General features: G+C 35.8%; 1 protein-coding gene across 8 annotated transcripts in view; it reads right to left on the bottom strand.

Annotated features, from left to right (window-relative positions):
- TBC1D5 (TBC1 domain family member 5) overlaps positions 1-12,443 on the bottom strand; it is a 578,111-nt gene that overhangs the window by 147,075 nt on the left and 418,593 nt on the right. For all 8 annotated transcript variants that reach the window (XM_030933427.1, XM_030933431.1, XM_030933430.1 and 5 more), the window contains one exon: positions 9,350-9,492. In XM_030933427.1, coding sequence (XP_030789287.1) covers positions 9,350-9,492 — 143 coding nt within the window. The remainder of the gene's footprint in view (positions 1-9,349; positions 9,493-12,443) is intronic.

The following is a 12,443-nucleotide window of genomic DNA, read 5'->3' as shown; positions in this document are numbered from 1 at the left end:
GAGAAAAGTGGGTGGATATCTTACTTGTATATGAGGGAGTCACCAAGATGTCCTTCAGTGGGTGAATTAATAAACAATCTGTATTGTATCTAGAAAATGGAGTATTAGTCAGCATTAAAAATAAATGTGCCATCAAGCCATGAAAAGACTCAGAGGAAACTTAACTGCATATTGCTAAGAAAAAAGAAGCCAATCTGAAAAGGCTACAGACTTCATTCATCTGACTATATGACACTGTGACAGTGAAAAGATCAGTAGTTTCCAGGAATTAGAGGGAGACAGAGGATGAATAGGCAGGACACAGAGAATTTTTAGGATGTGTTCCAAGACCCCCAGTGGATACCTGAAACCTAAATAGTATTCAGCCCTATATGTACTATGCTTTTTCCTATACATACATACCTATGATGAAAGTTTAATTTATAAGTTAGGCAATTTATAAATTATGGTAAAAGATTAGCAACGATATCTAACAATAAAATTGAACAATTATAACAATATGCCACCATCACTACTCTTGAGCTTTAGGGCTTTAAGTAAAACAAGGGTTACTTGAACACAAGCACTGTGATACCAACAACAGTTGTTTTGATAATCAAGATTGCTATTAAGTGACTAATGGGCAGGCAGCTTATGCAGTGTGGATATGCTGGACAAAGGGAAGATTCATGTCCAGGGCAGAACGGAGTGGGGTGGCTACAGATTTCATTACATAGAATGGGATACAATTTAAAACTTAGGAGTTTTTTTATTTTGGAATTTTCCATTTAATATTTTTGAATCTTGGTTGGTATCAGATAACTGAAATTGTGAAAACTTAAACTGCAGATAAGGAGGGACTGCTATATGTATGATACTATAATGAGAGATACATGTCATTATACATTGGTCCAAACACACAGAGAATATAACACCAAGAGTGAACCCTACTGTAAAACTATGAACTTTGGGCAATAATGCTGTATCAATGCAGGTTTATCAACTGTAAAAAATGTATCATTCTGGCTGGATGATGGCTCACGCTTGTAATCCCAGCACTTTGGGAGGCCAAGGCGTGTGGATCACGAGGTCAGGAGATCGAGACCATCTTGACTAACATGGTGAAACCCCGTCTCTACTAAAAATACAAAAAATTAGCTGGACGTGGTGGCAGGCACCTGTAGTCCCAGCTACTCACGAGGCTGAGGCAGGAGAATGGCGTGAACCCAGGAGGCAGAGCTTGTAGTGAGCCGAGATTGCGCCACTGCACTCCAGCCTGGGCGACAGAGTGAGACTCCATCTCAAAAAAAAAAAAAAAAAAGTATCATTCTCACGTGGGATGGTGATAGTGGGGGAGAATGTGGGTATCTGGGGGAGTGGGTATATGTGAACTGTATTTTCCACTTAGTTTTGTGCTGAACCTAGAACCTTTCTTAAATCCAATTCAATAATTCAACTTTTTTTAAAAAAGGAAACATTAAAAAAGAAACCCAAAATAACAGACAATGTGCTACTATGGTATATCAGCCTTTGTTAGTGAAACTTGAGGAGACTATTAAACTAAGATATAAAGTAGTATAAACGGTGTTTGTAACAGGGTACATTAATATACATATCTGATACAGTCATAACAACTGACACCATTTTATGTCTCAGAGGGAGGAGAGCTAGTAGTCAGGAAGTGCTTAAACACTCCTTCAAAAATAAGACTATCAATTTGCGCTTTGATAAAACTTTGTGACATTACCATGAGATTTAAAATTTTTAGTGACTGTTAAGCAACGCTTTTCCAGAAAAGACAAATAAATACAATTTGCAGTTGAAATAAACACATTTTGACATCAATATGACATTACACATGCTGTTAACTAGAAAACAGAAAAATAGAAATTCTGGGTTAGGACAGCGGGAAATACTGGCAGACAGACAGTGGCTGAAGAGTAAGTAGAGATCTAAAAGGAAAGCAAAATGAATAATATTTGAAATCACAAAGAGGCCACAACTGCCATGCCATGCCAGGCAAGGAAATGGCTAAAGAAATCTCTATCAAAAGCAGAGGAAAATTACAGTAGAGTATTGTAACATGCTTACGCTGGCTGAAAAAAAAAGGCAGGAAGTGGGCAGAAGTGCCAAGAAGGAAACTTTTCCATTTATGGTGTTCAAAGAGAAAGTACATTTAAAAGGGCAATAAATATTTGAGAAATACTTTCCTTTTAAGAAAATCTAGGCTCAGCGTAGTGGTTCATGCCTGTAATCCCAGCACTTTGGGAGGCTGAGGCGGGCAGATCACCTGAGGTCAGGAGTTGGAGACAAGCCTGGCCAACATGGTCAAACACTGTCTCTACCAAACATACAACAATTAGCTGGGTGTGGTGGCATGCTCCTGTAATCCAGCTACTTGGGAGGCTGAGGCAGGAGAATCACTTGAACCCAGGAGGTAGAGGTTGCAGTGAGCCAAGATCGCACCACTGCACTCAGTCTGTGTAACAAGAGTAAAACTCCGTCTCAGGGAAAAAAAAAAAAAAAAAAAAAAGGAAAATCTATAAATAGACTTATAGTGTTTTAGCTATTAATGCAATTTACAAGACAAATAAAAGGTATGTTATGTTTAAAACAGAGATGTTTTTTGATACTAGTCAAAAACAAATAAAATCAATAAAAAAAAGATGTGAAAATTTCAGCTACTTACTTTTAAAAGTAGGCAATGCTTTATTTGAAGAAGCTATGCTGAAAAGTATATTTTCAAAGAATCATTATTTTTTTAAGTTGTTCTAAGAATGAGACTAGCACTTGTCTTCTTAGCAATCGCAGCACACAAATCCACCCCTCCAAGAACTCTATGGTATCTTTTGGCCTGGCATTACCCCAAGTACTATATTAACTGGGCACATGAAGAGCTTCAGATGCATTTAGAGGTAGGAAAGAATTGTAATGTGGTTCTGGTACCAAGGAAGCTCACAATCTAGTTGAGGAGATAGAACCAACACCCACGATAACTATGGAAAAATGTAAAATAGAGCATAACTAATGTAGCACTTAGTTAGTGGTATTGATTACGATCTTATAGGACTGCAAAAGTGTGAAATCAATGAGAGCTAGAATAATAGGAAAAGATTTGGGAAAAAGGCTACCTCACCCTAGGCCTGAAAATAGGAGTAAGAGGTAGGTGGAGCCAGGGGAAGCAAGGAATCACAAGAGTGACTTATAATATGAAATAAGTCAGTTAAAAAATAGTGTGGTGGGGGTATGGCTATTCATAAACGATTACAGGAGTAATGGTTTATGATTACTCTCACACTATTTCCTTACTGCTCAATGTTTCCTTCTGTATATAATTTTAATCCATATAATTCAGCAAAGTAACAAAGACTGGGTGGCTTAAAATAACAGAAATTTACTGTTACATAATTCTGAAGGCTAGAAGTCCAAAATCAAAGTTTTGGTAGGACCATGTTCCCTCTGAAACTTGTAGGGGAGAATCCTCCTTGCCTCTCCTGCTTCTGGTGTTAGCAGCATGTTTCTCCTAAAGAGGAAGAATTTGTTTCCTATTTCTCTCCTAGCTTCTGGTAATGGCTGAAAATCCTTGTCATTCCTTGCCTTGTAGATAATATCACTCCAACCTCTGCTTCTGGCTGTCTTCACATGGCCTTCTTCTCCCTCTGTACCTTCACATTGTCTTCCCTCTGTGCATGTCTGTTGCCAAATTTCCTTCTTTTTATGAGGACACCAGTCATATTGGATTAGTATGACCTCATCTTAACTAATTACATTTGCAACAATCTATTCCCAAATTAGGTCACGTTCTGAGGTACTAGAAGTTAGGACTTCAATATATCTTTTGTTGGGGCGGGAATACAATTAAGTCCATAACAGGCCTTATCTGTGCCTACCAAATCAGAACTTTGGACTAGATGCAGTGAATCTTACCTATTTTTTTGGGCACGTATTCCTTTGAGAAACTGATGAAAACTATAGACATTTAACCCAAAGAAAGGCATACCTACACAATATTTTGCACACTATCAGGATGATCACAGACCCTTTGATCCCCATCCACTGAATCCCTAGGAGACATGCACCCCAAGGAAGGAATGTCATCACGGAAGGAGGGCTCTTTTAGTTTCCCACAGATGAAACATCCTCTAAGCATCCTACAAATGTAGCTCAGAAAAAAACGTATGTAATGCTCAGAGCCTGGTACAGTGGTGTTCAGTTAAGATTTCTTGAATGAATGAGATTTAAACTACTGAGTGTAACTAAACATCCCCACTCTGGAAGCCCCAGCAAGACATTATGAATCAGAACCCAGTGGCATGAAATAAAAGCTTGATACCAATGATTTATTGGGAAAGCTGGGGTTGGCAAGTTGTCCACCTTCCTCTCAGTTCTTGACCATGGCCAAAAATATAAGCTCATCTAATTAGTACTGCCCTCCTATGCAACTCTGTCCAATCCGGTTCTCTATTCCTTTTCTTTCTGCTGCTCCCCTCTATCTCAATCCTTTTCTCTAGGGAACAATGTCTTTTCCTCTAACCCTCACCTTCCCAGAGTCACTGCTGCCTCTGCAACCTCCAGATGTGAGGTGGAAGACTACCTTGCTCCTTGATTCAGCTTCCAAACTATTGTTTCCTATCATTTCATAAAACTCCCTCTTCCTTTGAAGTTCATGCCATGCCTCTATGCCTCTATCATGTCCCTTCATCACTGTCATCTATGTACCATATACTGGTAAGTACTGGTTGAATGGTTGACTCTGAATAATTGACTGGTTCAATAAAAGCTGTTTTTTTGGTCACTCTTTTTCATTTATTTGAGGCTATGGTGCAGGCTCATTACATTTCTTTCTACGCCTTTTCCTATCAGGATCCTTGGTGAAGTGTCCATGGAGAACTAAACAAAAACCCGTTTCCTCACAATCCCTTGGTCTTTAAGTGACTTAAACTCCCCTTCAGGCACTTCAACTATACCAAGCAGATCTAGAATTGCTTTATGTCTGACCACAACTTTGTATGCATTTAGCTCTCTCATGCTCTACCTCACCCAATTCCTTGATACATTCAATTTTCCCTAATCTTTTCCTGGCTGTGCTTCCCTCTTTATACATCTTAAACCACTATTTTCAAATAAACTCAACACCCTCTACCCTCCTGTCTCCCTTTAGTCCTGCCTAATTCATTTGGAAGCCTGGATCACAATCTACCTCTTTTTTTTTTTTTTTTTTTTTTTTTTTTTTTTTTTTGAAGCCTGGTACCACTTCCCAGTGTTTCTCTCTGTAGGATCTTCAACAGTTACACATGGCTTTTCTTGGCTCTTAATCAGCTATCTTTATCACATCTCCAAGTCATTTCCCACAAACCACTAACCTTACTCTGCCTCACTCACAGTGGATAACCTTGCTTCCTCCTTTATCAGATATGGAATTCCTCCATTTTCTGTCTTCTCCACCTATGAACTGGATTACTTGTGAAAGCAGCCTAGTGCTTTCTTCCTACATCAGCACCAGCTTTTCGTTCCTATTCCACAGCCAGTCTTCCATAGGACTCCAGACCCAGTTCTCTTCTACTGCCTCTGGGCCCTTATTTCCTCAATTATTTCACTCAAAAAATATTTTTCTGGAGGTTTACTATGCCCTGGGCCCAATTCTAGATGCTAGTATATGGGAGGGAAACCAAGACAGACAAAATCCTGTCTCTCACTGGGGAATAGGGATTAGGGGTGGGGTGTGAAGAACAGACAATAAACAAGCGAACGCTTCAAAACAAAGAAGATATTTTCTCTTTTCATAGATCTCTCTTTTTTTGTTGTTTAGACAGGGTCTTGCTCTGTCACCCACGCTCTGGAGTGCAGTGGCGCAATCATGGCTTACTGCAGCCTTGACCTCCTGGACTAAAATGATTCTTCCACCTCAGCCTGAGTAGCTGGGACTATAGGCACAAGCCACTACACCCAGTCAAATTTTATTTTTTGTAGAGATGGGGTTTCACCATGTGTCCCAGACTGGTCTCAAACTCCTAGGCTCAAGCGATTCTCCCGACCTGTCCTCCCAAAGTGCTGGGATTACCGTTTCGAGCCACCATGCCTGGCTTTTTCAGAGATCTCATTCATGGAACAGGGTGGGGAAAACTAGTGCTGATTCTTGAAGTAGGAACTCAGACTGGTTTGAGAAGTAAACCTCTCCATTAGTTCTGCCCTGCCTCCAATGTCTAATGACAGCCATCCAATCTTCCTTGTCCCTGCACTGTCCTCTAGGTACATCGTTCTTCTTCCTTACTCAAAGATCACTCTATACCTGCTATCTCCATATACCTTGTTTTTATTTAGTTATCTTTTCAGTTGAAAAAGTAATGCATATATTAAAAACAAACAAACAAACAAAAAAAAACCCAACAACAAAAAGCTGAAGAAAAGACTTCTGTATTTCTTAACTGTCTATTCATTCTGCAACCCACCATAATCCAGCTTCTGCTCAACCAGTTCATTGAATCCACCCTGGCAAAGGTATCCAATGACTGTCCCTCCACAGTTCCCAAAGTGAGTGGACTTTTCTAGCCTTGTGTTACTGTTCCTGGGCACTACTGACCTTCTTCTCTCTGCCTGGCTCCAGATAGTTCTCTGGGGTTACAACACAAGTTAAGCTCTTCCTTGGCTTTTTCTCCTCTGGTGCCTCTGAAATGCTGATGTTAAACCCAGTTTCACCTTTGCCCATGTTCTCTTTCCATATGTACCCACTTTAGGTAATAGGACAATATAATTTTTATGATCCTATATAATGTCTTTGAGAGTGAAAAAGGACAAATAGTTACTATTATGGGATAGCAGGTGTAAACCAAGACTATCCCAAACAAACTTTGATATATAGTCACCCTATTCTGCATCTGTGGTTATGGTTTTAACAAACACCTGTTAATCATTTGCAAAATTAAACCTGTAGCCTTGATATTGACATTTAATTTTATTTTTCAAATCTTTAGGTTATAATTTCTTATAAATATCTCAAAACTCAGCAAAGTCAAAGCCCAGTTAATTATTAACATTCCTAAAACTTCTTAATCCTTGTATTTTCTGTCCAAGTTAATAAATATCACCCAGTCACTCATACCTCCAAGCTGGAGATTCTTCTAGATTTTCCATTCTCCCTCTCCTATCATATTTAATCACTAAATCATGCTAACTTTAGCTCCGAATAATTCTCTGATCCACCGTTTTTCTCCCAAACTACTGTCATAACTGTTATCTGATGCCTTTGCTCTTGTCTCCTTCAACTTCATCTTCCCCATTTGCCGCTAAAGTGATCTACAAGTGATCACATTTCTGCTTTGGACATTTCAATAGCTCCCTATCACTTACCACAGAAAGACTATCATCGTGACCCTCCTGTTTCTTTCTTTAGTCTCATAACTTGCGGCTAGTCTCTCTCTCTCTTTGTACTCTAATAATACCAAACAGCTTGTAGAAACACATTGACATACACATCCCCAATAAGCTGCTTTTCACTTCCAGGCCTTTGTTCATGCTGTTCCTTCTGCGTTGTATGCAGATCCTCTTATTTGGCTTGCCAACATCTGCACAATTTTCTCTATTCACTCACAGCAGCCCAGAGGGGAGCTAGGTGTCTCTCCTACACTACCTGTCCACATCCCAACTATAGTACCAAATATGTTCATTTGAAAACAATTTATGTCAGTCTTCCCTAATAGTTGGTAAACTTCTTGAGGACAGGAGAAGGGATCTGTAAATACCTGACAAATATTCATTCTATTTTTAGGAGATCTCATCCACTGTTACAGACTTAAATAACAAAATCAAAATAAGTTGGGTTAATATTGAAATAAATAAATCACTTCATTACTTCTGTATTTTTTCACATTTTATAAAGTCATCAGTGAAAAGGAGAAAAATGTGTAAGGACTTCAGCTGTCAAAAAATCTGCCATGTTTTATACAATGATAAAAGTAGGTCTTAGAATAGGAGACAGGATGATTAAATTAAAAATATATAGTGGTAATGTGCCAAAGTCAAAAAACAGCGAATTGTAAACTGTTTACAATTACAGAAAATCATAATACTTTTCAGCAGTTGTTTGCTTTGGAAAGTTTTGCATAAATATTATCCAAAGCATTTTTTTTTCTAGAAGAGGTCTCTCATTCCTTTTATTATTATTTATATTTAAAAATACAACTTAGAGGTTAGTATTGAATATCATAAAATCCAGTATCCATTAAATCTACTCAGATATTTTTCTCCATTTTCCTTATGTTTCCTCTTATGACTTCCATATTCTTAAGTGATTCGATCTCGCTCAGAAGGAAGAAACTTTCACTTTGTCTGTCAAAACCTAAACTATTTGACCTTCGAGGCATAGAACAAAATCTATAATTTTTTGATAAAACGTGGTACCCCTGTCACTTATTTAAGTAATTTTGGGAAATTAAAAAAAGTATAATCTAAAATTTTAAAGAAAATTAGTGTTACTAGAGGCATAACAAGAGCATCTGCCACAACTGGTATTCAATGAACAAATAAAGAGAACCACATAACAATTTAACAGTCGCAATTATAAATGATTCTAAAAACTGTATGTTCTTCAGACAAAGTCTTACTTTATGTTAGCTTCCTATTTCCTAATTCAATCACATAATTTTATGCACTTTTTCCTAATTACATTTTGGCTAAGAAGTTTTATTGTGTGAACTTTCCATTACTTCTCTGAGACGGAAAACAATTTGAGGTATTTTGAAATTTAAAATACACACCGATACTTTCTTCAAGCTAAGGACTATGAGACTATTCGAAAGGGCTAGGCACTGGCTTTCTGGCTATTACAGGCACCCTAACATATATCTGAGGAGATGGGTACATGTCTACCATTCAGCACTGTATTGAGAAATATATTTTTCTAAAATATAACTGGAAGAAAGTTAAAATACCTTTAAATGCAATATTTGTTTTTTTATTAGCAAGGTGTTGATATTATAAAAAGAACTCCAATCTCCTGATAAACATCCTTGAATATTCCCTACCTGTCAGAAGGTGGAGCTCTAAACATATCTCAAATACTGGCTTTTATAGATGCATTTCACAACTGTGTGTAATGAGGAGATTAAAGCAGGAGTAAAGTCTTTAGAAAAATGGTTCTGAAGAATATTCTAATTCTCTCAGGATAAAATAACTCACATCTCCCAATGTGTACACAGTTAACCAACAAAAGGGATGTTTAGTATATTCCTTTGAAATTTCAATATATTACCCAACTATAAAAATTGAGGTACATGTAAATCAAATAATAAAACACCAAGTCTGTTTAAAAGGCAAAACATTTTTAAAAATCAGGAGTATCTAGTCAAATGTAGGCAAGGTCATTAACACTTACAAGCATCTCGGATGTAGAGTAACATGGCTATGAAGATATAGTCTACTAAACCCAGGCTGAGGCCGTCTGCAAACAAGGCATCCCAGACCACCAGAAGGTCCTGCAGGGGGAACTCTCGTCCAAACAGCAGCCGCACCCACCTTCTGGAAAGAAACAAAACAAAAATTCAGAAGACAGTACTTTCGAGAGTAATGTAAAGAGTGATCATTTTCTCAGGTAACTGTGAAAAACTATTAACTGAACACAGTGAGCAAATATTATATATCAAAAATATAATATAGTAAAACCTAATTTTTAAGCTTTCAAATGAATTTTATAATTGTATAACTAGGCCATAATCATTAAATGCTATATAATAGCAAGTATTACACACATATTTGAAAAATGTCAAAATCTTTCATATTTAACAGAAATCACAATTTCCTAAAAGGTGAAGAGAAAATGAATGTTTAGTAGTCTAGTGGTTGCTTTCATAGGTAAGATTGTAAGTTAAAAATAAAATTTTCCAAAATTTCATGATCTCTACTGATTTACTGTTGTTGTAAATTGCCCTTTTGCAAATGTTTATATGACAAATCCGATACAAACTTAGAAAACTGCATTCTCACATCTCACTTCTATTTAAAATAATTCATTTTAAAATTAAGTGTGGGAAAAGGCCAGTAGATATCTATTTTTTTTTTGGCCAAGCATAGATAGTTATTTTAAATGAAAGATATAGTCATACTTAATTTTTTGAGCTTTGTAACCGATATACCTGATCAGTAAGGCTACCTTTCTAGGAGTGCTTTTCAAACTTATTTCTATTACCTAGAAAATGAGTATCAATGCCACAGAGTAAACATAAGCAGCTAAGTAACATCAATATATAAATATACACCATAAATAGTGACACTTTAGACTTTCAATAAATGCTAAACTCTTTATATCTAATTCTTATAAGAAAAAAATTTCGTTTGATGTTTTTATTCATTGACCTCTAATTTTACATGACATGGCTACAATTTCCTTACATAAGTCTTCTTCTAAGGACCTCAGCTAGAATTCTATGTGATTCTAGCACATAGCAAAAGATTAAAAATTTCAAATTTCTAGCAGCATCAAATAATATAGAATAAATCCTTTAAAAATTAGTTAAGAGATGTTACTTCTATGTAAAATTTGAAACCAAATATAACCATCTATAGGGTTAAAGCAAGGCAAAAAAAAAAAAAAATCAAGTACTTTCCTCGAGAGTAATATATTTAAGGAGAAATCAAAGATATGACAAAATACTGTATAGTCACAAATATGTATCATAGTTTATTAGGAACCATGTGATTGAATACTTAAGTTTTCTTATTCACATCATCATATTAACCAATATAATAATTAGATTGTATTTTCAACTACATCAATTACTCAATTTTTCAGTATAAAAAATTAAAATGCCCAAGTAATACTTATCTTTTTAAAAATGTTACAGTATCTTTTATAATTTTCCATTTTAAAATATTTTAATGTTTTAAATGTTCAAATTTAAAAAATGTTACAGTGCCTTTCATAATTTTTATCTTTTATAATTTTCAATTTTTACTCCACTACTATCAATAAAATGAGGGGTGATTAACACAATTTTTTTTGTCTAAGATGGCTGTGTTTACATGGCCTATGAAAAAAAAATACTTATCCACACATTTCTAATTCTTTCAAATTACAAATGCTAATATTTACTATTCCAAGAAGTACAAAAACATCTCTAAATTAAATAGGCCGCTATTCTTAATTACAAAGAATTGACTGATATTGCAAAGAGTATCAGGGGAACCAGAGATGGGCACAGCAAAAAAATACATGAACTAAACCATTTTGGGCCCCTGTTCAAAGGATTTTTAACCGATACAAATGTTTGCATTCTTAAAGGACTAAAACATGTAGAACATGGTTACAATTATTCAGCTGACACAACTGGAAGAAAAATCCATCAATGAGGAAACTAGATGAAGGTTAATACACAACTACAGTTAAGAATACAATCTTCCCCCTCTTTCCTTACAGCTCAAATTCTTGCCATTTTCTTATCAGCAATCACATCTTAGATTTTATCACAGATAGTGCTTTAAGAACAACAACAACAACAACAACAACAACAAAGTAGCCCATTTCCTAGAAACAATTTCTATATCCATTATTTCTACACCCATTATTTCTACAACAAGCTGTCAGTTATTCATCAACTTCTCTTGCATCCTTTTTGACTCTGAAGATACACACATGCAGCGATCTTCACTGCAGCAGTCAGGAAGGTTAACTGCAAACATCTAGTAACCTACACTGAATAAAATATATCTTTATTTTCTGTGTCAAATTGTTCACATATTTAATATCTCCAAAACTACACACAATGCATGTCTTTAGTACTTTTATATTTAATGTGTTATCTACAATGTGCTGCTTTATAAATCTTTCATATTGCTTCACTCTTTAAGTACCTTGCCAAGTACACTGCTATAAAATTCCACGGCAAGGACCAAATTCTGTGTGTGTGAGTGCATGTGAAAGACAGAAACAGAGAAAGAGAGAAAGAGATCCAGAAAGTTCTTTGTAAAGATCTCTATACACTTTGCTAAGCCCTTTATGTATTTACAGAAGTTTTGTTAACCCCAATGTAAAGCCACCTTTACTGAGAAGCAATGGGATAGCTAATTTGGAAGTACAGGCATTGATCTTGTAAGTGGTGGCACAAAAATAATCCAGGAGGTAGAAAAAATACCAAAAACACATAAGAAAAAAATGTATCATTAGATGCCTAGCATATTTCTCTTATATAAAGACTGTAATAAGTTGTACATGAGAGGATATTAAAGTAAAATGCTGTCTCTTCTATTTTATATGTAATTATAAGAAAATTAAGGCCAAATTCTCAAAATATTTAAGAAGAAGCATATAACTAATGGAATGCTTTGGGGACCAACAATGACCTTATCAATAATTTAATCATTTTATCCCAGTTGGATTTAGTTCTTATATTTCATATATATATACATATATGAATATATATATTCACAATACACAAATTTCCTGTGCTATTTTGGGCTTTCTTCATTGAGCTTAA

The sequence above is a fragment of the Rhinopithecus roxellana genome, chromosome 1 (genome assembly GCF_007565055.1).
Source record: "Rhinopithecus roxellana isolate Shanxi Qingling chromosome 1, ASM756505v1, whole genome shotgun sequence".
In the NCBI taxonomy this organism is placed as follows: domain Eukaryota; kingdom Metazoa; phylum Chordata; class Mammalia; order Primates; family Cercopithecidae; genus Rhinopithecus; species Rhinopithecus roxellana.
This window is presented reverse-complemented; position numbering and strand designations above follow the sequence as displayed.